Below are 27,187 nucleotides of genomic sequence, written 5' to 3'. Positions count from 1 at the left end.
GATCCCTGAGAGTTGCCACCCAGGTGGATAGTGCTGCTAAGAAAGCATATGGTGTGTCAGGTTTTATTGGTAGAGGGATTGAGGTCCAGAGCCATACTGCCATGCTGCAACTATACAAAATGCTAGTGTGGCTGCACTTGGAATATTGTGTACAGTTCTGGTCGCCCCATTACAGGAAGGATGTGGAAGCATTGGATAAAGTGCAGAGGAGATTTACCAGAATTTTGCCTGGTCTAGAGCCTGGTCTAAAGGTCTTATGAGGAAAGATTGGGTCTTATGAGACTTGGGTCTGTTCTTGTTGGAAAGAAGAAGGCTAAGAGGGGATTTGATGGAGACGTACAAGATGATCAGAGGATTAGATAGGGTAGACAGTGAAAGTCTTTTTCCTGGGATGATGATGTCAGCGTGTACGAGGGGACATAACTACAAATTGAGGGGTGATAGATTTAAGACAGATGTCAGAGGCAGGTTCTTTACTCAAAGAGCAGTAAGGATGTGGAATGGGTAAAAACAATGACTGCAGATGCTGGAAACCAGATTCTGGATTAGCGGTGCTGGAAGAGCACAGCAGTTCAGGCAGCAGGAGTGTCCTGCCTGCCAATGTAGTCAACTCAGCCACATCAGGGAGATTTAAACAATCCTTGGATAAGCACATGGATGATGTTGAGATAGTGTAGGAGGATGAGCTTAAATTATTTCACAGGTTGACGCAACATTGAGAGCTGAAAGGCCTGTCCTGCATTATATTGTTCTATGTTCTAAGTTAAAATAGTGCAAAATGGGCTGAAAAAGTTAGAATTGGAAAAGGACTACACACAGAATAAGCATTCAAGCCAGAGCGAGCAGACACCATAAGCTGCAGCTATAGTGGAGTTATAGAGTCTTGCAGCACAGAGACAGATCCTTTGGCCCAAACTGGTCCATACCAACCAAAATGTCTGTCCATGTCAACCCCATTTCCCTGCACTTGGCCATATCTTTCTAATCCTTTCCTTTTCCGTGTATTTGTCCAAATGCCTTTTAAATGTTGTTAATGTACCCAACTCAACTATTTCTGCTGGCAGCTCATTCCACATGTGTTCCACCCTTTGTGTAAAAAGATTACCCCTCAGGTTCCCTTTTACTCTTTCCTGTCTCACCTTAAACTGATGCCCTCTAGTGTGTGATTCCTCAACCCTGGGAAAAAGACTGAGTGCATTCACCCTATCCATGCGTCTCGTGATCTTGTATACTTCTATAAGATCTCTCCTCAGTTTCCTACACTCTAAAGAAAAATGTCGTAGCTTGTCCAAACTCTCTCTGTAACTCAGACCCTTGAGTCCTGGCAACACCCTTATAAACCAGAATAGTAGCAGTAACTAAGTGGAGGTCACAGCACCCATAATACCAAGAAACCAGAATTAGGGCAATAAAAGGGCCATTTAAAAGCCTAAATAGACACAGTCTAACTGAAGGTGTTGGTAAGGGGATTAGTGAGGCCATGATCAGAGCAGGTGCTCCATAATATAAAGAAAATAGTCTGGGCTTTACTTGGGAAAGTATGTCAAGAGAAGAGTGTTGTTTATCAGGCCATGAAAGCCAGGAAGTCCTCCATTTTGTCCGTGACAAATCATAAACTTACCTTTGCATTACCCAAGTGGCTGTCTAGAATAACTGTTGGAACTTTGAAGATGGCATGTTATGTTGGTTAAGTCTATAAAAGTTAGGCTTGTATGATCCTTATTTTTATTTTAAACGAATAGAAATTTCTGGAGAAACCCAGTCCTTCAGGTAGCATTGGTAGCAAGAAACAGAATTAGTGAGTTTTGAGAAGATTTGTAGCTCAGGATGAGGTTCTGGATGTAGGTTTGCTCGCTGAGCTAGAAGGTTCATTTTCAGACGTTTCATCACCATTTTATGTAACATCTTCAATGAGCCTCCGAATAAGCACTGATGGTGTCGCCTGCTTTCTATTTATATATTTGAGTTTCCTTGGGTTGGTGATGTAATTTCCTGTGGTGGCATCATTTCCTGTTCTTTTTCTCAGTGGAGGTAAATGGGATCCAGGTCAATCTGTTTGTTGATTGAGTTCTGGTTTGAATGCCATGCTTCTAGGAATTCTCAGAAAGCATGGCATTCCAACCGGAACTCTATCAACAAACACATTGACTTGGATCCCATTTACCACCCCCTAAGAAAAAGAACAGGAAATGACATCACCATTGGAAATGATGTCACCACAGGAAATTATACCACCAACCCAAGGAAACTCAAACATATAAATGGAAAGCGGGCTACACCATTCATTCGGAGGCTCACTGAAAATGTTACCTAGTATGGTGATGAAACGTCCAAAAATGCACCTTCCAGCTCAGTGAGCACTCCTACATCCAGAAATAATATTTCAAGTCCAGAATGAATCTTTTTCAGAACTGAACTGAACTAGTCCAAAGATCTGCAGGTTAGGTGGATTGGCCATGCTAAATTGTCCATAGTGTCCAGAAATGTGTAGGTTAAGTGCATTAGCCATGGGAAATGTGGGGATAAGGTAGGGAGGTGGGTCTAGTTGGGCAGCTCTTCAGAGGGTTGGTGTGGACTCAGTGGGCCAAATGAAGAATAAAGAAAGAAACGATGGGAAAGTACTTGCTGGCAGGGTAGTAGATATCATTTCAATTTTGTATTGGATAAGTAGTTGATGGTGAAAGAGTGATGGAGTGATTGCTTTTTGCAGGAACCAGGACAGACTCAGTGGATGAATGGTCTCTTTCTGTGCACTTAAATGATCGATTTGGATAAAAAGCCTAACTAGAACATAAAATCTCTCCAGTCAGCCCTTAGATGATTTGAAGTAGATAAAAAGCCCAGCTTGAATCAGTATATTTGTTTATTGATGTCCTTGGAACACAGGGTTAACCGAATCATATCTTGTGCAGAGCACTTTCAATAAACTTCCAGTCAAATTCAGAACACTGTTCACTCAGAGACCTGATGTTTAACAATATTATTGCCATAAGTGTCACTTGTGAGTTGACAAAAAAAAGCTGATTTTTCAGAGTGCACAGAAATCATTGATTTGTCCTTGTGCTTCATGTAAGGATGTGATGGCTGAATCATGACACTGGAAGATAAACTAGTGATTACAATTGTTTTCCTTTTTTGTCAATTTAATCTCCAAATTCTGGTGGGTATTAAGTGATTCTAGAATGTGATTCCATAGGAACCAGCGGTTTTGCCTCATCACATTGCTGTTTCATCTCTTTCCTTGCCAATTTCCTCTCCTGCTGACTTTCATGAACCCAACAATTGCTTGTGCATTTCGTGGTATTGGTAACACTCTGGTGTATTGTGAAATGCTTGGTCCTGACACAGCAATGGCACCAGGTAGTTTTAGGGTTGCTACATAATTGCCAAGAGTGGTAGATTTGGAGGATTTCCTCACCATTACAGCCCAAAGACACTCAAGGCTTATTATAGTACTTCTACTTGTGACTCAACACTGCTTTTGATCCCATCTTCATTTGATGGTTGTGTATAAATTCCAAAGTTTGCGAGTGGAGACAATTAGGATTAGGGTCTTGATCCTATATTTTGAATTCTCCACTGAGGGGCACCTTTCATAAATTGTGATATGAATGCCACTGAATTAATATAGGCTGATTTAAAGAGGAGATTTCCCCTTGTAGAATTTTGGAGCAATATATTTCCATCCAAGTGGTAATTGAGTGATCTTGGATCAGTTAATTTGGGCAACATTTTAATAAAGGTACTTCTTTTGTAACACCACTTTTTTTCAATTTTCAGTCATCAATAATGTGCAGAACAGAGATATATTAAAAAAAAACTTGTGTCTAATGTCAGTGTTATCATAATCCTCGGAGCACGTCACATTGAGAGAATTACTTTAAAAGTGTCTAGTTCATATTGTGTTCTTGCTGGTATGAATTGAGGTGGGTAGTCAAAACTGAGAGAGAGAATGATTCAATGGTCATGTGAACCACAAACAGAACAACGGTTGGCCCCTCAAACAGTACAGCAACCACCTGAAATGTCGCAAGCTGCAGTGGGACTTAAACTCATATTCCTCAGACTTGGTATTCGGAATTCTATCAACCGAGCCAAACTGACAGAGTTTTGTGATATTGTTTCTTTAATGAATAGTTGGGCTATGTCTGACTGATGTGAATAGCTTGCTACCCATCAAGTAGCCTTGTATATTAAACTTTTCAATTTACAGCAAATTGCATTTTTAAATATTTAACCATTTTAAGACTGGGTGATGAAGATTGCCTGAGTTGGTGGTGGTCATGTGGTGGGAGGGAGGGAATGTCTACAGTTCTTCTGTAGGAGGGCCATTTTTCTGACACGGATTTTAATTTTGTATCTCGTCACAGGACATTTGCAAAGCACTTTGGTGCCATAAGAGTGGGCACAGATGTGAAACAAAGTTTATGCCAGCTGCAGAGGGTACAGTTTGTGGACCTAACAAGGTAAGTGGTCCATGGGCATCAGGCTCCTGATGAAGGGCTTATGCCTGAAATGTCGATTCTCCTGCTCCTCGGATGCTGTCTGACCTGCTGCGCTTTTTCAGCATCACATTCTCGACTCTGACCTCCAGCATCTACAGTCCTCACTTTCTCCATGGGCGTCAGTTGGCATAGTCTGCCCCACCAGCATCTGGTCATCAAATCTGGGTTACGCTTCACTCTGATGGAGGGCATTAAGTTCATAAGACTTGGGAGCAGAAGCAGACTGTTCAGCCCATAAAGTCTGCTCCACCATTCAGTGAGACCATGGCTGATCTGATCATCCTCCATTTCACTTTCCTGCCTTTTGGTGTCTGTCATGACATCCTTAGCTGAGGTAGCAGAGCAGTAACCTAATGAAACATTTCACATATTCCTCATCGTCTTCAGTGTTATGCCTTGATGCCCCAGTGGCTTAATTTACCCCCCACCCTGTTATGTTACAGACCGGGCAAGTTCTTCCTCACCTCTCTGTTGAGTTGACTGATCTCCAGCCGGCTTCAGTTGTACCTTGGCTATATATTGGAGAGCACCAGCTGTGCATGCCAGGTGACAGGTGGGTTCTATTGTGCCTTATGGTGTGGGCCAAGATCTCACCTTAGTTTAACAGCTCATTGGCCAGATTCCAGCATGAGTCAGTGCCTTCAGGAGAGAAGAGAAGAAAATTGAGACCTATATAAGTATCTGTTTAAGAGATAAAAAAAACATATTATTATTCCATTGTTTAGATGATTCCCCCTTCAGGCTTGTCCCAACATTTGAATTCATCAGTGAGATTATAGCCCAGTGCTTTCAATGTTCTTTATAGAGTGTGCAGGTGTAGGATGGGAGGCAGCATTAAATGATAACTTGCATGGTGCAATACTCCTCACAACTCACAGCACAGAATGAATGTAGGCACCTTGCCAGCCTCCTGATCTTGATGCTAATTATACGCTATCTCTATCTTCCCCAACACATGGACTGCAGAATTCATCACATGATTATAATCTGGTGCTAAAGGGAGTCTCAAGTTGAGAATAAACATCCCTGGTCAGTGCCAATCCGATCATCTCAGCTGGTATCAATCAGTTAATGCCCTCTTATTATGTCAAGTGTTAATCCTCTTAGTGCAAGTTAGAAATGGTGGAGCAGAATCTCAGCTGCAAAGGAAAATGTCCATGTGAGTTGCCGTCTCCAGCTCAGCTGCACAGTCTGGCTTTTGAACTAAAGTACTGGTCCGCAGGAAGCAAGAGGGTGCTCAGTATCCTTGCTGTCTGTTATTAAGACAAATGTTACCTAATGCCATTGCACATGCGCCTTTCCCTGTTTTTTTCCATTCCTGTGGTGTGACTGAAGGCAGAAGCGAACCAGGAGGGTGGGTCAGTGAGACACACGGCATATATTCAGGTGGCTTTACCATGAGCTGATTCATGGGACTGGGGTGAGGGTTTGGGGTTGGGGGGAATGGGAGGAGTGCTGGGTGGTGGCAGGTACAAGGGTACATCCTGAGTGACATCACCTTTCAATCTTGACTCCTGCGCTTTCAGGACCTGCTGGGTTTCTGGCCTGGGCAACATAAAAGAGCATAAGAACTAGGAGTAGGAGTAGGCCATCTGGCCCTTCGAGCCTGCACCACCATTCAATATGATCACGGCTAATCTTTTTGTGGACTCAGACCAACTTACCCACACTCTCACTGTATCGCTTAATTCCTTTACTGTTCAAAAAAATCTACCTTAGCTTTAAAAACGTTTACTGAAGTAGTGTCAACTACTTCACTGGGCAGGGAATTCCACAGGTTAACAACTCTCTGGGGAAGAGAATCTGGCTGCCCCAGATTCCTCACAAAACATCTTTGCTGGCGGGGAGTTTTGCATTTGCCAGGGGTTTGCGTAAGGTTAGTGTTGACAAGTGGTCATAGGCTCACACTTACAACTTCTTTATCATTGCAGTGGTGTCGGCGAGGTCAGTGCTTGAAATATGGAGACGATGGCCCCAAGCCCATTAACGGTCAGTGGTCCAGCTGGTCAGAGTGGTCGGAATGCTCCCGGACCTGCGATGGTGGAGTTAACTACAGGGAGAGACACTGCAACAGCCCAAAGTAAGGAAAATTGGCACAATCACCTTCTAGCCCAGCTGCTTCCTCAGAGAGAATAGTTTATATCCCATCTGTCACTTATGTTAGGAATGGGTGTATTTTGTTGATAAACACCAATTAGTGTCATGTCTGTTTCCACCACCCTCACTATTGTTACTGTGATCCATCCAATCATAGCAGTGCTTATTCTGCCTGTTTTACAGTAGAAATAGGCTTCCAAGATTTACTGCATTGCAACCACTCATCATTTATCATTGCATTTTTATTCACTGGTAAACATTTGAGAGGACACAACATTGGCACTGAGACTCTGTGCCAATTGAGTCTGTATTCAAGTATTTAGGGTGTGTGCATATGTGTGTGCATGTGTTTTCATGTAAACATTAATCAGTGAACATAGAAAAGCCAACTTTGATGCCAAAGTTGAAGAGTATCTGATTTAATTAAAAAGAAAAGTAAAGATGTCAAACTGGCAGAAGTACAGAAATTCTTTGAGAAATCATAGGGGGGGTCGGGGAGCCACACCCTTGGAAAGTTTACAGATATAATTTCTGGTGATTTTGCAAACTATAGTGTTCCCTGGGCAATTATTCATCCATACAGAGCAATTGTATAATACAATTATTAAAAACATCACCAACCTCTGCAGTTACAGGATAGAATGAAGTGGCAATCTGCAATGTGATACTATCACTGGCTAATACTCCCAGAGCCAGGTTAACAAAGGCTTGAATTCTTGCTCCTGAGACTTGAGTGCATGAGACAGGCTCAAGCTTCATGCTGTACTTGAGGGAGTGCTGTACTGTTGGAGGTGCTGTCTTTCCAAATAGATGTTGTCCAGCGGCCCAGCCCGTCCTCTTACAGAGATGTAAAAGGACACTGTCACAAAGAAGATTATGATTGTTCTTCTCCATTTTCCAGGTCAGTATGTATCCATTAGCCATCACCGCTAAACTCAAATAACTGGTTAATCTCTATTTGTGCGTACTTAATTTGACTGTCACTGTTTGTGTATTACAACAGTATGTTTTTATTAAAGAAGGCACCTTATTGCCTGTAACACCCTGAAGTTGTGAAAGGCTTTATATAAATCTTTGCAAACATATCCTATGACCCATAATCTTGAGTATGTTATATACGCTTGTTGAGCCCGCCAGTTGGTAGCTAAAACCAAGTGTTATCTTCCAGTGACAAAGTGTTGGAATCTGGGGATTTTTGGACCAACATATATATGGAAGTGATTGAGTCCTTCTTCTTCTCATCATGATTTGAAGATGCCAGTGTTGGACTAGGGTGTAGAAAGTTAAAAATCACTCAACACCAGGTTATAGTCCAACAGGTTTAATTAGAAGCACACAAGGCTATAGGCTAGTGTGTTTCCAGTTAAACCTGTTGGACTATAACCTGGTGTTGTGTGATTTTTAACTTTCTTCTCATCAAACATTTTGCATGTTTTTACTCCCATTATAAATGACCAAGTCCACATTTATGATAGAAACTATCTAATGAAAAGTGTGACATTATAATTGCAGTTGCCAGCTATTGGTGACACTGCAGCATCTCCATTGGAAGGAGAGTCAAACTTCATCATGGCAAGTGGATACAATGGGGAAGGGCGATGACATGGCAGTGTTATTGCTAGACTATTAATCCAGAGACCTAGGAAATGTTCTGGGACCTGGGTTCAAATCCTGCTGTGGCAGATGGTGGAATTTGAATTCAATTTGAGTGAGAGGGAGTGGAATAAATCTGGAATTAAGGTGATAACCAGGAAAATGTTGCTGACTGAGGAGAAGGCTATCTAGTTTGCTAATGCTCCTACACATGACTCCAGATCTACAGCAATGTAGTTGATTGTAAATGACCTCTTGGCAATTAGGGACACCAATAAATGCTGGCTTCACCAGCAATGCCCACATTCCATGAAGGAATAACAAGAATATAAATGTTGATGTAGTGATTGTAATGGAAAAGACTTGACCGGAAGAATGGGTAGGTGCAAGCTTGTTGATATTGTATGAGTAGGCCCATAGTTATAGCATTTTCTATGATCCCAGCTGATGATATTGCTGGACAAACCTTATCCAGATTTAAATCTGACTTTTGCATTGCTTGTGCATTTTGATTTTAATGAGGTGATTTCTCGTAGAAAAAACACAGGTAATGCTGCAGATTTGTTTTTTAACAAGGAACAAAAGTTCCGTACAGAAAATGTGAATGTAAAATAGAATAAACTGTACTATTTCCAGATAAGCATGTTTAAAGATTTGTAAATACCTGATAAAACCTAATTCCCTGAATCCTAACAACACTCATTTATGCTACGTACACCAGAGAGCATTTCCTTCCCTATCAGTTCTATAGGGCTTAGTTTAACTGTGCTTTAATTTCAATTCTTAAAAATCTGACAACCTCTCACTCAAATCATCATACAACTGAGATTAGACTTACTCAGCTACAAATAACTCTTTCATAGACACAGATCAACAACACCTTCTGCTCATTAAAAATGCAACTGAAACATCACACTGGAAACTTTTGCTATAAATTCTGTGTCTTATGATCTTATACTCCACAACCAACTGATGAAGGAGCAGCACTTCAAAAGCTAGTGCTCCCAGATGAACCTGTTGGACTATAACCTGGTGTTGTGTGATTTTTAACTTCGTACACCCCAGTCCAACACCGGCATCTCCAAATCATGAGCCTAACGAGTAAGACTTACTAGTGGGCATTCAGGAGTGTAATGAAACAACAAAAAGGAGAAGGAATCTGAAACAACAGAGGTGTGTTTACATATTATTTCATATGTTCTTGTTGACAGCAAGAGAGATATAAGTCTAAACAATCATAAATCAACATATTTCTCTGCCAGCAGCTTACACCACCACCAGCACAGCACCCCCTACTCACCGAAATACAGCGTAAATGCTGTCCCCTCTGATAAAGAGTCATCTAGTCTCAAAAACTTAGCTTGTTCTTTCTTTATTTCTTTCTCTCTCTTTCTCTCTCTCTCTCTCTCTCTCCCCCCCCCATGAATGTTGAGTAACTCACTATAAGCTCCATCATTTATTGTTTTCAATCATAACGAATTGTTTTTTGACTTCTGTGATACTGCATCCTTTAAGGAAATTGTGGCTGCCACTTGTTGCATGTTGTGAGCCTAGAAGTTGCTCCTCGGGTTCATAATGAAACTTGGTTAAAGTCTTGGTTAACTCTTAATAACTGCACCTGTCCCTCCTTGTCACCTATTCTGGGGAATTAGAATGAAGGCAGCCTGTCAGTTTACATACCTCACCCATCTAGAATAACCTAAATGCCCTCCCACTGCAGCTGCTAAGATGTCTTTAATTGATTCCCAGCTCTGCTCCATCCTTTACAAATATTGATTCCTCATTTCTAGGATTTTGTTTCCTTGTCTTGCAATTTAGATTAATTTTCCAGATTTTGCCTTTCTCATCGAGTCAGACCGAAGAGTCTGTTTCCATGCTGTATATCTCTATGACTCTTCAAGGTCTGGCTCCTCCCTATCTCTGTGCTCTCCTCCAGCTCCACAATCCTCCAAGATAGCTAGCTTAACCAAATCGACACCTTCAGCATCCCTGATTTAAATCACCTGTTGTTGACGATACCTTCAGCTGTCTAGGCTACACCTCTCCATCTCTTTACTTCCCTTTAAAACACTCATTAAAACCTATCTCTGACTTTGAATCATCTGCTTTCATATCTCCTTCTGAAATTTGTTGTCTAATTTGACTTCATAACACTTCTGTGAAGTGCCTTTGGTCATTTTCTTTTTTTTGTATAGATTCAAGTTGTATTTTTCCATATCACTAACACCAAGGTTCATAGTTCCTTGAAGGTGGAGTCACAGGTAGACAGGGGAGTAAAGAAGTCATATATTGGTCAGTAGTTGAATAAAGGAGTTGGGATGTCATGTTGCAGGTGTACTCGATACAGCTTAAGCCACTTTTGGAATACTGCATTCAATTCCGTTCTCCCTGCTGTAGGAAGGATGTTGTTAAACTTGAAAGATTTACAAGGATGTTGTCAGGGTTGGAGGGTTAGAGCTATTGGGAGTGGGCGGCACAGTGGCTCAGTGGTTAGCACTGCTGCCTCACAGTGCCAGAGACCCGGGTTCAATTCCCGCCTCAGGCGACTGACTATGTGGAGTTTGCTCATTCTCCCCGTGTCTGTGTGGGTTTCCTCTGGGTGCTCCAGTTTCCTCCAACAGTCCAAAAATGTGCAGGTTAGGTGAATTGGCCATGCTAAATTACCCGTAGTGTTAGGTGATAGGGTAAGTGTAGGGGTCTGGGTGGGTGCGCTTAGGCGGGTCGGTGTGGACTTGTTGGGCCGAAGGGCCTGTTTCCACACTGTTAGTAATCTAATATAGGCTGGGACTGTTTTCCCTGGAACAGCGGAGACTGAGGGGTGACCTTTCTAGAGGTTTATAAAATCATGAGGGGCATAGATAGGGCAAATAGACAAGGTCTTTTCCTCAGCATGGGGGGAGTCCAAAACTAGAGGGAATAAGTTTAGGGTGAGAGAGCAAAGATATAAGAGGGTCCTAAGGGGAAACTTGTTTGTGCAAAGGGTGGTGCATGTATAAAATGAGTTGCCAGTGTAAATGGTGAAGGCTGGTACAGTTACAACATTTAAAAGGCATCTGGATGGGTATATGAATAGGAAGGGTTCAGAGGGATGTGGGCCAAGTGCTGCTAAATAGGTCTAAATTAATTTACAATATCTTGTTGGCTTGAGTGAGTTGGACTGAAGGGTCTGTTTCCATGCTGTACAACTCTATGACTCTATGTACATCTGATCAAGATCATTTTGATGGAGGTTAGTTCATTTTTATTTCCACTGGTTTAAATAGCTTGTGGTTTCCAATTTTGGGAATTGGTCTTGGGGCCTATATTCTAGGCCACATCAGCTCTGCTGGCAGTCTCACTTTGTCGCAAATTGGAGGGACACAGTGCTGAAGGTGTGTTTTGACCAGATCTTGGCATAATGTAATCACGACGTCTGCCCTATTATTGTGGATATGGAGCTGAACATTTAATTAACTTTGTTGACAGTTGCACCATTCTATTTGGACATGTTGGAGAAGTTTTAAATCTTCAGGGTGTAGGACAGGTGGGATAATAAGAATTCTGACGGACTTAAACCAACCCACAACCCAATCAAATCTGGTCGCAATGGAATTGTATTGTAAAAGGTTTAACCAATCCACTCTCAGAAGCCAAAATGGCAACCAAAATCTTTTAAGCAAGCTTTATTTTAAATTAAATTTTACCTTTGACACTGGGACCAGCAATCCCAATAGGTAAGAGGAGGGGAAGAGAACCAGATCCCTAAGATAAATACATTTCTAGCACTGCATCTGGTTTGAAAGAGAAAGGAGTTTTTCTCTGGTCCAAAACAGTTTAACTTTTACATGTCCTGATTCTGTTCATTTGTCTCAGTTACCTCCCTCCTCAGTTAATAAACATTTTCAACCTCTGTTTCATTTCTTGGACATGTGCGGAAAATCCATAATTTCTGATTTCCTACTGAAAATTACTCACCGCACCTCTCCACCTTCCCATCTATGAGGTGTGGAGTAAATATTGAGATAACTGAGTGTTAATTCCATCAAGATGCCACTGAATTTTTTTAACTTCATCTTAGTTATTTTATGATATAAGGTGTGAGATTTATATATATATATATATATATATATATATTAATATATCATTTATTTTAGACTTTGGATGTTGGACTAGTGGCCTGTGGGTTTTTCATCTGTATGTAAGAGAGGTTCAGGAATTAACTTGTAAGTCATTTTGGAGCCATGAGCTTGAACTAGTATATGTCAGAGAGTAGAAAACAGTGGCTCTGCTGGAATAATGATGGGAGTTTGTATTGTGAATCTGAGATAACATCTGTGAGAGCAAACATTGACACCCCTTTGACATGAAGAAAGTAGGGGAAGTAAAGGCCCCCTATCCATAATTCTGTCTCTGTTACGTTGATGACATCATCAGAGCTGCTTCCCTCTCTCATCTGGAATTGGTAAAATTGATCAATTGTGCTTCCAATTTCCACCCTGCTCTCACTTTCACCTGCTCTATCTCTGATTCCTCCCTTCTCTTCCTTTGCATCCTCTGTTTCAGTTTCTGAAGGAGTTTCTCTCAACAGATGCTGCAAGACCTGTTGAATCTTTGCAGCAAATTTCTTTTCTGTTTGAGATGGACTCTTGATCTGTCGGGAAATCAAAGATAATGAGGAAAGGGCAGGAAAGTGAATATGAAGAATGCCGGGCCAACTGTGATGCTGCTGAATGGTGGAGTAGAGGGGCCGAATGGTTCACTCCTGTCCCTATTTCTTGGGGTTGTATAACTCAATTAAAGGAGACTTACATAGAGGCAGCTTGGATGCGTGAATGTGTGGGCTATGGGTTATATAAAGAAAATGATTATATGCTGTGTTGTTCTCAGGCAAGACTCAGCCAGATTTGAGGTACAATTGTAAGCACCTTGATAAATGTTTGGTCTTAAATAAAGTCAAGCATGTTTTGTCTTGTGCTCTGACTACAGAAGAATGTTGGAAGTATTATTGGAATAGCAGTCTTATTTCTTTGCAATATTTGACAGTTTAAAAGCATTGAATATAACGTATTGAAAACGGGAGATTGTGGATGATCTCATCAAGGTATTACCATGATAAACATTTATCAGGGTAGATATGGAGAAACTACTTCAGCTCATGGAGGAACAAACAGCAGGAAGGCATCACCTTACTTTTATCATTCAGGAGTGAAATTAGTTTCTTATTTTCCACCTAAAGAGTATCAAAGTTTGGAACCTTTTTCCCCCAAAAGGAAATTGTGTCATTTGACATTTTTTGAACTGAGATTGAGAGTTTTTTTTGGTAACTGTCACAAGGCCGTTGAATGGAACTGAGAATGACAGAAACCATGAGCTAATTCTATGCCCAACATGGTGAGCTCCCTCCTGCTTTCAGCTCCCATGTTCCTGAAACCTTAAAACCAAGATTTCAAAATGACACATATTGCAATTTTTAAACAAATAAATATTAAGAAAAACATTGCAACAAAACCCCCTAGATTAAAAAAACAACAGAAAAAAAAGTTAGTTTTGTTATCTAATAGATACAGGCCAGACAGTCTACATCAAAACAGCCAGACCAATTTCCATGTAGAGCAATTTATTATTGCTAGTAAGGAAGATTTAATCTAACTTGGGAAGGATATGGGAACAAGGGCATTAGACCCTGTGGTTCCATTTGGACATGGTTTTGTTTTGCAGGCACCACTTGAATCTCATTGGTAATAACGGTTGTGGATGTGTCCCACGCTAATGAGCTGCTTTCTTTACGTCGGCCCCAGCAGTGCCTATTCCATGCATTATTTAGGGATGAACTTCCCTGCTTCTCCATCCATCTAACCATTGTCAAGGATATACGCAAACAAAGCATCCTGCTGAGAATTTAATTTTCATTATAATTTTATTTTAAAATGTCCTGATAGACTTCAGTTCTGTTCTGTCTGTCTGTCATAATGGCTAGAATCACTGTGAATCTTGTCTTCTCATCTCCTGAATTTGAATTGTTTTCAAAACTGTTTGCCTCCTGGGCATATCATGGTTGTTTCATTTAAATTGCCAGTGTGACTTGAGGGACTCGTGTTTCTGTCACTGAAGATGAATTGCTGGAGCCTCATGATTTGACGTTGAGGTCATTTGGAAGTGTCTGAGTGACTGTAGCATTCCAGTACAATGCCAGGCTGATTTTTCATAAGCTGATGGTCTGAAACTTGTGCTTGATATGGTGTGATTTGGCCCACTTAAGTGCGGGTGGACGTCAAAAGGGTGTTTCCTCTCGCAGAAGAATCCAGAAAGGTCTCAGTTTTAAAATATAGGGTCGCCCATTTAAGGCAGAAATGATGGAACATGTTTTGATTCTCTGAGGATTGAATGTCTTTGATATTCCCTTTGTTAAAATGCAGTAGATGCAGAATCTTCAAATAGTTTTAAGGTCAAGGTCGATAGATTCTTGGTTACCAAAATGATGAAAGATAATCTGGCCAATGCAGGAATGCAGAGTTGAAATTGAAATCATGATTTTATTGAATGGTGGTGAAGGGCTGAATGACCTACTTCTGTTCTTTGTATGATACATGTTTCATAAGAGCACACTTAGAGTTATTTAGCAAATGTTATCATATCATGGAATCATATTTAATATTGGAGTCTGTCTTTTGAACCTTGCAAGTACAGGCTGTTTGGGTACAATCAGTACCTTTCCTGTTGTGAAAAGCTGGAAGGAATATGCCATTTGATGTAATTTGGGATATGCTGCCTACATACCTGTTGTTGAGCAGCAATCCAGAATCCCAGTCTAATGTTCAGGGGATTTGGATAGGGTGAAAGTTGAATTCAAACTGAAAAGAAAATCTGAACTAAAGTGTTCTTTTAACCATGTAAACATTGTTGAATCTCATTAAAAAATTCCTGTTCATTAAGTATCCTTTAGGGAATGAAATCTGCTGACCTTAACCTAGTCTGGCCTTCATGTGAACAAAACTATGTTGGGCACTTATATTTCATTTGGACAATTGTGGACATACAATAAATGTTGCCCTAGACATCTGCAGCCACATCCCATGAATGAGTAAAAAATATCACATCAGTACTTCATAAAGCACATTACCCAGTGGCTTGGTAAGCAGGACAATTTTTTAGGCTTAATCGGAACAACTATGAGAATTCTTCAAGGAATGGGGATCTTCAATTAGGTTGGCAGTTTGGAGAATTTAGGACTGTTTTCATTGGAGAAGAGGAAGTTGAGAGGAATAAAGTGTTCTAAATCATGAGGGGTCTAGCAAACAAGATCGAACCATGAGGGAACAGGTGATTGGTAAAAGAGACAATGAAGATAATGATTAGATTACTTACAGTGTGGAAACAGGCCCTTCGGCCCAACAAGTCCACACTGACCCGCCGAAGCGCGACCCACCCATACCCCTACATTTACCCCTTACCTAATGCTACGGGCAATTTAGCATGGCCAATTCACCTGACCCGCACATCTTTGGACTGTGGGAGGAAACAGGAGCACCCGGAGGAAACCCACGCAGACACGGGGAGATAATGATTGGGATATCGAATACATGGAGGGTCTGGTTGGACCAGGGCCATGAAGACCTTTGAAAGGGAATTGGGTCAAATCTGTAAAGGAATAATGCAGGGTTATGGGAAAAGAAAGAGGAGTGGCTATGGAGGTCAGCACAGCCTTAACAGGTCGAATGGCCTCCTTCTGTGCTATAACCATTCTATGACGGTAATATTGTGTGTTTTGTATCATCAACATGTTGTTTAATAATGAATCAAATTCTCACAAGTTTGCAGTTCACAGCAGGGTCACTCGATAGGTTATTTACAGAGAAGGAGTTTCTTAGCTGGAGGGGAAGACGAATCATAGTTTACCTTGGCATCCAGCGAACATTCTAGCTGTCAGTCGAACTCTCTGAGAGTCAAGCTACCTGTTATTTTGGGTTCTCCAACTCTGCAGGCCCTCTCTAGTCAGGAATGATGGGTGCTAAGCTTTAAGACCTCTGCAAATATTGTCTGAAAGTAAACTGATCAAAGCAGCAAAATAATAAGCTTGGGGTTAAACTACTCTCACTCCTTCACTGTTTTTGTCTCTCTCTCTCTCTCTCTCTCTTTTCCCTTCTCTGTCTGCCATGCTCTCTTTTCCTTTTCCTCTGATTCTTTTTTGCCCCCACCTTCTCTCACTCCCTCACTCTCAGGTCCAGTTCCATCTCTCTTTCAGTCTATCTCTGCGACCTGTCTCAGTATATCTTCATTTCTGACACCCTTCCTGTCTGTTTTATTCCCTCTTTCTGTCAGTGCATATTTCTTCTAGCTTTCTCTTTTTCTGATCCTTTCCAATTCCTCACTCCTGTCGCTGTGCTGGCTTCCGTTGTACTCTGATGGCACCACTGAAGATGGAGAATATCAGGTGGCAGACAGCCTGTGCACTGGTTTCCCATAGGTCGCTGTGCCCTCTATGATTGTACCAGGGTAGAGGGATGCCCTGCTCCATAAGCTTTTACTTGCATCTTTCCCTCCAGGTTACCCACTTCCTTTGTCCTCTTAAACTCCCATTACCTCATTCCCTACAGGCTGCTGGCTTGGTTCTTGACCTTAACTCCACCTTCACAAAAGAAATGGTACAGCTCCAGAGAAATGTTGAACTCTTGTCTGGCAACTTCTTCTATCCTAGGTTCCTTTTGGGAAGGACATTTGTTTTTTCATTTGGGCATAGGAGGTGTACTCAAGGCTGGCTAAATGAGTATTTATTGTCCAGAGGCCAGTTAAGAGTCAATTACATTACTATGGGTCTGGAGTCTCATATAGACCAGGAGAAAGTGAGGACTGCAGATGCTGGAGATCAGAGTCGAAAGGTGTGGCGCTGGGAAAGCACAGCTGGTCAGGCAGCATCCGAGGAGCAGGAGAGTCAACGTTTCAGGCATAAGCCCTTCTGGGCTTGAGTATAGAAGTTGGAAGGTTTTATTACAGTTATACAGGACATTGGTGAGGCCACACTTGGGAGCTTTGTGTTCAGTTTTGGTCACCTTGTTATAGGATCATGTTACAGGTATTCTGGGCTTATGCTCGAAACGTCAATTCTCCTGGTTCTCGGATGCTGCCTGATGTACTGTGCTTTTGCAGCACCACACTTTTCGACTGTTATATAGACCAGGTCAAATTAAAAAAGCTGATTTCCTTCCCTAAAAGAGATTAATGACCGAGACAGGGAATTATGGCTAACAACCATGGTTACATGGTCGCTGGTAGGCTCACTTACTTCATTAAGTTTTTTCATTCGTTCATGGGATAAGGGTGGTCCTAGCTAGGCCAGCATTTATTTCCCATTACTAATTGCTCAAAAGACAATTAAGATTCAACCATGTTGCTGTGGGTCTGGAGTTACATGTAGGACAAAATGGCAGTTTCCTTCCTTAAAGAACATTAATGAACCAGATGGATTTTTCCAACAATCGACAATGGATTCATGGTCATCATTAGACTCTTAGTCCCAGATATTTATTGAATTCAAATCCACTATCTGATGTGGCAGGACTTGAACCCAGGACCCTGAACATGACCTGGGTCTCTGGATTACCAAAGTAATACCAGTTGGCCAATACCTCTCCCTATTAATATGAGTTACTTACTGAATTTAGCATCTGCCATGGTGGGATTTAAGCTCTGTCCCCAGCGCATGAGCCAGGGGTTCTGGATCTCTGATCTAGCAACATTCAGACCACCGCTGATATTGGTCGATAAATGACTGTGGGGTAATTGGTTTTCCCAGTGGAGGGTTTGGCTCTCCAGTCTAACAGGGAGCTTGGGGAATCTGGCAGCTCAGAAATTCAGCTTTCTAGATCCTTAGCACCACCCCACTCACCCCTTCCTCCAGTAGGCAGTGCAGTGGCTCAGTGGTTAACACTGCTGCCTCACAGCGCTAGAGGCCTGAGTTTGACTCTACCTTCAGGTGACTGGCTGTGTGGAGTTTGCACGTTCTCCCCTATCTGTGTGGGTTTCCTTTTTGGTGCTCCAGTTTCCTCTCACAGTCCAAAGATGTGCAGGTTAGGTGGATTGGTCATGGGAAGTGCAGGGATAGGGGGATTCAGTTCAGGGTGTGTCTGGGTGGGATGTTCTGCAGGGGTCAGTGTGGACTCGATAGGCCGAATGGCTGGCTTCTGCACTGCAGGGATTCTGTATAAAGGCTCTTGCTCATGGTGATGAGCCTGTGATAGGTGCTGGGGAATGATCCTGACTGTTATATCACTCCCTGAATACAGGGTATTCAGTCACCCGCCTTTCCTTGGTACTTTGGAGAATTCTGCAGGTCGGATGCTGTTAAAGTTACCAGCCTGTGAGCATGAGTGCAAAGGGTTAAGCTGTTTCAAAACAATCATTCCACAGCAGGTTTTCTACTTAGTGAAGCACTGACAAACCGATCTGTTGCCAAGCAATGCAGGGCAGGTTAATAAATATTGTCAGCTGTAACTCGTGCTAACAAAGTCTTGCTGCTACTGCATGTTAAGGAATTGTCTATCAGACCTTGTAAAATGCTTCTCACTTTACATAAATTGGAGGGACTGGGCTATGAAGTAGAAACCACTTGAAAAGGGGTAATAAAAACACTTGTGTTTTGTAGTTTGTTTTTCACACTCTGTGGATGCCCCACAGTGGCTTGCAGTCGGTGAAGCATTGTCAAAGTCAGGTGACTGATGTAGGAAAAATGGGAGCTACTCTGCATACAGCACGAACCCACAGACAGCAATGCAATGTGTGACCGGATTGACATTTTGTTGGAAGGACAGGACTCAGTGGTCAGGACTCCAAGGGAAAATTCCTCTGCTGTTCTTCAAATTGCAACTTCCAGCTGAGAGAGCAAATGGGCCAAAGGGATAATTGTCTCATCTGAAGGACAACATCTCTCTCAGAGCAGCACTCCCTCACCTACTGCCAATGGGAAGGTCAGGTTGCAATCTGTTCCTTGAGACTCGAGAGTGAAACATGAATCTCCCTGATCGAACAAGGAATGCCATCACTGAGTCATGGCTGACCATAAAGTGAGAAGGCTTAGTAGCTTTATAAAGCGGATCTGTTAGACTCCTCCCCACAATCTCTTCTCTTTCTCTTTCCCTCTGTCCTTGTCCCTGTCTCTCTCCCCCTCTGTTTCTCTCCCCCACTCTGTCTGTCTCCCTCTGTCTCTTTCCCACTCTGTCTTTCACCTTCTGTCTCTTTCCCTCTCTGTTTCTCTCCCCCTCTGTCTCCCTCCCTGCCTCTCTCCCTGCCTCTCTGCCTCCCCGCCTGTCTCCCTCCCCACTTCTCTCCCTCCTCATCTATCTCCCTCCCCGCCTCTCTCTCCGCCCCTCTCCCTCTCCCCTATCCTGTCTGCCCTTCTGTCTCTCTTCCTCTCTCCCCCTTCTCCATCTCTGACTCTCTCTCCATCTCTGTTTCTCTCTACTCTCCCTCTCTGTCCCTCTGTCTCACACATACATTCTCCCTTATTCCTAATCTCACTCACTCTCTGTCATTCTCCCACTGTCACATTCCACTTTCCCATTCACAATGATGCTGCTTAATCCAGTTCTGCTGTTTCTGAGGTTTAACACATTTCTCTCTCTTTCATCTTGATACTTAGCTCAGGTTGTGTTACTGTCTCTGCATGAGAGGTAAAAAAAAACAGCACTGTTCTAAGGAAGAGTCAGTGGACCTGAAGCAGTCTGCTTTCTCTCCACAGATGCTGCCAGACCTGCTGAATTTCTCCAGCAATTGACTTTAAATTTCACCATGTGCCCATGTTCAGATTGAATGGGGGTCACCAGGATATTATCTGAGTCGTTGGATGTCTCGTCCGACATCAATACCACTACATCATTACCTTGACCCAATTAAGTTTTTTCTAATGATGTCAATATTGTGGATGGTTGAGGTTATGAGATAAAGGTGGAGCAAGAGCTGCAGTTTATTGCTTTGTTGTGCTTGGCTTTTCTCTTTTCATTTATTTTTTCAAAACTGAGGACAAGAATGGGTGCATGACCCTAGATTTGGATTCAACTTGGAGTAGTTTGACATGCCTCACTCTCTCGCTCTCTTTCTCTCTCTCATACTCTCTCGCTGTCTCTTTTTGAAGCTTAGCTCTTGTGCTTGAGCTAAGCTGAGAAGTCTTTTGCTTCCTGCACAGCTGTATGTGGGCAGTTGGACGTCTGCCAACACTGTAATAATAAAATCTGTTCAGTCAACCTTGGGGAATGATTTAAGGTTTGCCCCAGGGGAGGGATTGGAGTTGGGGTGGGGGGAGCTGGGTGGTGACTGGGCACTGTGTGAGAGAAGCTTTAATAAATCAGGTATTTTGGAAATAGTCCCTTTGTGAAGGAGAAAATCGCAAAAAAGATTTTTGTAACAAATTGACTTTTGTGCCATGTGCTGTTTCCATGCTTAATTAGATGTCACACTGGGAACGAAATTGTCTTTCCCCATCTCTCTCTCAATCCCTGTCGTATTTTGTCCCCCAGTATGCTGCTCTTATTGACCCACAGGAAAATTGACAGCAGGTCCTGACCAATGTGACCAGTAATCGTCTGGCATGTGTGCATGTTGCCATCGGCTGCAAAGAGACAATCTGAGCATTATGTAGCGATTTACATAACCACAGGATGCCTTAAAACATTCAATAACTAATTAAGCACTTCTGAAGTGTAGCTATTGTTATAATGTTCAGAGGAAATTTGATAGGCGGTGTTCAAAATTGCCAAGTGTTTCAAAGGAGTAAATAAAGGACAGTCGTCTGCAGTACCAGATGGTTCGATAACCAGAGGGGACAGGTTTAAAGTGAATGGCAAAAGAGCCTGACGAGACATGAGCAAATTACTTTTACGCAAGTTGTTGCAAGGATGGTGAGAGTAGGAGCAATAATAATTTTCAACACTCAAAAAGAAAGGCTTACAGAGGCATGGGCAATGAGGGGAGGATTGAGATTACTAGGAGAACTCTACCTGACTGGTAGGCCAAAATGGCCTCCATCCAGTGACATAAGGCTTTGGGCTTCTAATATGATAGTGAATTTGCAGCCAGCATGCTCCCACTGTGTTGACTAAATCATCTATTTTGTGTTGAATTGCTGCCTGGACCACAGGGTGGTTGCTCCAATTCTGTCTAGGTCCTTCCCCCACATCTGAGAGGGCAAGTCGGCCTTGACTTGGCATTTCAACTGAGAGACAATACTTCTGATGCCAGTAGCCATGAACTGGAGTGTTAGTCTAGGTTTTGATTCCGCAAGCTTCTGTCTCAAAAAGGCATGAGACATGGCTGACACAAAAGCAATAATTGGTCTTTGTTGTGGTGTAACCTCACACATTATCTCGGTTTGCATATGAAGGCGAGGTGGAGGGGATAGCTGGCACAGGGGTGTCATGGCCCACCGTGGAAGAGTGGAGAGCCACCAGCATTGAGAAAAACAACAAAATTAAGTATTAACGGCTGTGGGTGTTCAGTCAGCCTGTGCTTGATTAACTCTTTGCTTTTCAAAGTAAGAAGGGTTGCTTGTGTCTCAGGCTTGTGTTCTCTGCTGTTCCTCAGGCCTCAGTATGGGGGAAAGTTCTGCCATGGTTCCAGCCGGCTCTATCAGATGTGTAATGTCCAGGTTTGTCAACACAGCAGCGTCCTGTTCCGAGACCAGCAATGTGCCGAGTACAACAGCAAGCCTTTCAGGGGCTGGTACTACAAGTGGAAGCCCTACACAAAGGTCAATGGTAAATATTTGAATGTGGCAACTCACACTTTGGCAAGGGGCATGAGGATGGAATTAAATTATAAGCTTGTCCCTTGTGAAAATGCTGGGCTATCCCATCCACTTTCACCATGTTGTAGCATTCCATGTTCCCCCATTTTTCTTACATTCTCTCCTCCATCCCCTCCCTTATTCGTGTCTTGTTTACTTTGAAGTAGAAAATTCCCATTCTCTCCCTTTCACGCTTGCATTTGCACCCATTTTTACATCTCTTTCTCCACCATGAGCAATCGCTGTGTCTTTTCTACACTGGGCATCTGCTGCTGTCGAAAGTGACCAAAAAGAAACATTTTCCAACCCCTTTCAGTCCTGAAGGAGAGTCATTGTGGACTCAAAATGTGAACTCTGTTTCTCTCTGCACAGGTACTGCCAGGCCTGCTGAGTTTCTCCAGTGCACTCTGTGTTTATTTGATATCCAACATCTGCAACACTGCTTTGGTTAGATCATTTCACCCAATTGATCTAAAAACACAAGTTGCTGGAAAAGCTCAGCAGGTCTGGCAGCATCTGTGCAGAGAAATCAAAGTTAATGTTTCAGGTCCAGTGATCCTCCTTCAGAATGGTCACCCAACCAATTGGTGCTTGAGCCTCCTCCTACTAGGCTTTATTTTACCATCGTTGAGTGTGTGGTGCTGGAAAAGCACAGCACGTCAGGCAGCATCCGAGGAGCAGGAAAATTGACATTTTGGGCATGAGCCCTTCTTCTGCTCCTCAGATGCTGCCTGACCTGCTGTGCTTTTCCAGCACCACGCTCTCAACTCTGATCTCCAGCATCTGCAATCCTCACTTTCTCCCTTTATTTTATCATCGTCAGCCACGTTCCATTCTCCCTGACATACCCCACTTCATTGCCTGTCCTTACTTACCTCATATCTTCCTTGGGAGTAAGTTCCACTTTTTCACCACTATCTTGGTCGAGATGTTTTTTTCCTTTTGTAGTTAGATGATTATTTTCTTTTTATGACCTCTCATTTTGGGCTCCCGCACAACTGGAAACATTTTCTCTGCCTCTACTTCACTGAATGGTTCATAATTATAAACATCTTTGTCAGGTTATCCACTCACCCTTTTTCTCTGAAGAAGAAGCAGCAAAACCATTCTAAAATAAGAACTCAAGAAACATGAGCAGGAGTAGATCACGAGACACCCCCTGAAGGCTATATGGTTATTCAGTATGATTGTAGCTGGCCTTCTTCCTCAATTTCACTCTTTATTCCTCCTCCCCACCTCCCTGATTCTCTGAGACACCAGGCAGCTGCCTATCTCAGCCTTGAACATAGCAAATGTTGGGATGTCAACAACACTGGGCGAGAGAATTCCCAATAATTCACAGCCCCGTGAGTGAAAAAGATTTGTCATCATCTCTTTCCTGAGAGATTGTGCCTCCATGTTCTAGAATCATCAGGTAGAGCAATTAGGTTTATGGTGTCCATTCTGCAAACTCAACTTCAGAATTTGGGCAGGTTTCGGCTTGTGAATGGAGTCCATTTACGAGTCAGTTTGTTTGCAAGTCCAAGCACAGTGCAGGACAATGGAATGCAGTCGGTTGTAAGTACAGGAAGCGTCTGTATGTGTGTCTTCAAAAATAAAATCCATGTGTATGATCGCACTCAGAAGGATGAACATGTTCGTGAATTGGACATTCATAAATCCAACAAAATCGTCTGTAAAATACCAGTGAGAAGACATCTTCACAGCCTCTCATCACTTCCACCCCAGAAACTAATCTTCTGAACCTTTGTGATACTGGCTCACGTCCACTGAGGAGAATGTTGTGGGCCTGTCTAGAGCTTTGAAAGGGGGAGGTGGGCAAAAAGGAGTTGGGCGGCCAACATCAAACATTCAACTCCCTAATGTTGGCTTCAGGTTTCACTGTTAGGCTCCCTGTATATTCAGGTGAATCAACTTCCTAATGCTCTCTTCTACATTCATCAGCGAAACATGAATGCTGTTAATACCCCGTATTGTTGGAATTGAGTTCAGTGGTACAGCTTTGTTAGCCAAAATTATGGAGCATTTGCGCTCACAAACCTGACTATACCAAATGCGTAAGAGGTGAGTGAAATAACTGCACAGAAGCCAGTATCCTGCCACAAAGTCACCCTTTATTTACAGATGCATTGTTCTTGACACTGGTCTGGCCTCCACAGAGCCAGCTCTCAGACTGAACAGAACCTTGAACACCCCGTGTTTGTCTGTCAGCCAGGGCCAGATTAAAGCTCCAATCAGGGAATTCATGCTTTATGAGGTCCACCTGGCTGAACACTGCCAGTGTCAGGGGTGAAGTGACATCAGGAGGACGATCTCATGAAGAGGCTCCGTCATGTGCGGCCTTGTCATTGTTAGATTTTTACAGTAGAAGTTGTAAAGGCTAAATTGGCCCATGTAGCTGCCTGAACAAGGCAGCCCCACTGACTGACTGGGGTTGACAAGCACAGCCCAATCCTAAAGGGTCAGCAACGGAGAGGGGGTTCATTCAGGAAAAGTCCATGGAACGCTGGGTGGAAAGGAACAGCAGGGAATTGAACTGAATGGGAGTGACAGCCAGGGGTCACTGGAAGGATCCTGGGGATTGAAGAGAGAATGCAAAAGGAAGAATCGCAGTGATAGGAGCAAGGAGTACAAGTAAAGGGTGGGGACTGGACGTTTCGGGTGGAGAAGCAATTGGAAGTAATTTGGTGTACAGTTTGCCAAGGAGGAGCAGTGGAACTGAATGTGGTGTGGTTGTGGTTTCCAGTCTTTCCTATTAGTAGAAATACCTTCATTCACACCCAGTCTACCCAGGCATCTCTGTGTTGATTAAGTGTCAGTCAGATCCCCCTGTCATCTCCAAGTCCTTCTGCAGTGTTCTGCAGTATCCACCCCTTTACCCATCATAGTGTCATCTGCAAGCTTAGCAACAATGCCCTCAGTCCCTTCTTCCAGATCATTAATGTACAATTCGAAGACTTATGGTCCCAGCACTGACGCATGTGAAATTCCAGTGGCTGCCATCCTGAAAAAGACCTCTTTATCCCCACTTCCTGCCTTCTGCCAGTCAGACAATCCTCTATCCATGTTAGTACCTTGTCCCTAACACCTTGTATCTCATTTAGCAACATTCTGTGCAGCATTTTCTCAAAGATCTTCTGGAAATCCAAATAGATCATATTCACTCATTCTCTGTTTAACTCACTTGTTACCTGAAAGAATTCTCATAGGTTTGTCAGGCATGACCTCCCCTTGACGATGCCCTATTTTATCATGCATTTCCACAGTTTTGTCCTTAATAATGGACTCTAAAATCTTACCAACAACCGAGGTCAGGCTAACCGGACCGAACTCATCTCTGCATACCACGACACTATCCTGTCCCCCTTGGTCCAAGAACTCCCCACCTACGTTCGGGACACCACCCATGCCCTCCATCACCTCCATGATTTTCACTTCCCCGGCCCCCAGTGCCTTATCTTCACGATGGACATCCAGTCCCTATACACTTCCATCCACCATCATGAAGGCCTCAAAGCCCTCCACTTCTTCCTCTCCTGCCGACCCAACCAGTACCCTTCCACTGACACCCTCCTTCGACTGACTGAACTGGTCCTTACTCTTAACAAATTTTCCTTCCAATCCTACCACTTCCTCCAAATCAAAGGAGTAGCCATGGGCACCCAACATGGGCCCCAGCTATGCCTGCCTCTTCATCGGATATGTGGAACAGTCCATCTTCCGCAGTTATATAGGCACCACCCCCAACCCTTTCCTCCGCTACATCGATGATTGTATTAGCACTACCTCGTGCTCCCATGAGGAGGTTGAACAGTTCATCCACTTTACTAACACCTTCCACCTCAACCTCAAATTTACCTGGACCATCTCAGACTCTTCCCTCCCCTTCCTAGACCTCTCCATTTCTATCTCAGGTGACTGACTCAACACAGACATTTACTAATAACCGACCGACTCCCACAGATACCTAGATTACACCTCCTCCCACCCCCTGTAAAAATGCCATCCCATATTCCCAATTCCTTCACCTCCACCGCACCTGCTCCCAGGAGGACCAATTCCACTACCGAACAACCCAAATGGCCTCCTTCTTCAAAGACCGCAATTTCCCCTCCAACGTGGTCAACGATGCTCTCCACCACATCTCCTCCACTTCCCGCTCCTTCGCCCTTGAACATCACCCCTGCAGAAATCCACTGGCCCTCACCTTCCACCCCACCAACCTTCGGATACATCGTATCATCCTCCGTCATTTCCGCCACCTCCAAACAGACCCCACCACCAGGGGTATATTTCAATCCCCACCCCTATCAGCGTTCCAGAGAGACCACTCCCTCTGCAACTCCCTCGTCAAGTCCACACCCCCCACCAACCCAACCTCCACTTCCGGCACCTTCTCCTGCCACCACAAGAAATGCAAAACTTGCGCCCACGCCTCCCCCCTCACCTCCCTCCAAGGGCCCAATGGATCCTTCCATATCCATCACAAATTCACCTGCACGTCCACACACATCATTTACTGCATCCGCTGCACCCGATGTGGCCTCCTCTATATTGGGGAGACAGGCCGCCCACTTGCGGAACATTTCAGGGAACACCTCTGGGACACCCGGACCAACCAACCCAACCACCCTGTGGCTGAACACTTTAACGCCCCCTCCCCCTCCCATGCAGGTCCTTGGCCTCTTCCATCGCCAGACCCTGGCCACACGACGCATGGAGGAAGAGCGCCTCATCTTCCGACTAGGAACCCTCCAACCACACAGGATGAATGTAGATTTCTCCAGCTTCCTCATTTCCCCTCCCCCCCACCTTTATCAGTCCCAACCCCCGGATTCAGCACCGCCATCTTGACCTGCAATCTTCTTCCCGACCTCTCTGCCCTCACCCCTTCTCCGGCCTATCGCCCTCACCCTCACCTCCATCCACCTATCGTATTCCCAGTGCCCCTCCTTCCCCCTACCTTTTATCTCAGCCCACTTGGCACACCAGCCTCATCCCTGAAGAAGGGCTTATGCCCGAAACGTCGATTCTCTTGCTCCTCGGATGCTGCCTGGCCTGCTGTGTTTTTCCAGCACCACACTTTCCAACAAGAGTTTCTTCTGTTCAGTGTCCTTCCCTTTTTAAACAGGGGTGTTACATTCGCTATTTTCCAGTCCTGTAGCACAGTCTCTGATTCAGTGATTCTTGGAAGATCACCATCAATACTTGTACCATCTCCTCGGCTATCTCTGGAGTGTAG

At 43.5% G+C, this 27,187-nt stretch overlaps 1 protein-coding gene across 1 annotated transcript in view; it reads left to right on the top strand.

Moving 5' to 3' along the window:
- adamts18 (ADAM metallopeptidase with thrombospondin type 1 motif, 18) overlaps nucleotides 1-27,187 on the top strand; it is a 263,407-nt gene that overhangs the window by 134,063 nt on the left and 102,157 nt on the right. Inside the window, exons 11-13 of the mRNA XM_060838319.1 lie at nucleotides 4,371-4,466; nucleotides 6,437-6,585; nucleotides 21,744-21,916. Coding sequence (XP_060694302.1) covers nucleotides 4,371-4,466; nucleotides 6,437-6,585; nucleotides 21,744-21,916 — 418 coding nt within the window. The remainder of the gene's footprint in view (nucleotides 1-4,370; nucleotides 4,467-6,436; nucleotides 6,586-21,743; nucleotides 21,917-27,187) is intronic.

The sequence above is a fragment of the Hemiscyllium ocellatum genome, chromosome 17 (assembly GCF_020745735.1).
Source record: "Hemiscyllium ocellatum isolate sHemOce1 chromosome 17, sHemOce1.pat.X.cur, whole genome shotgun sequence".
Classification (NCBI taxonomy): Eukaryota; Metazoa; Chordata; class Chondrichthyes; order Orectolobiformes; family Hemiscylliidae; genus Hemiscyllium; species Hemiscyllium ocellatum.
This window is presented reverse-complemented; position numbering and strand designations above follow the sequence as displayed.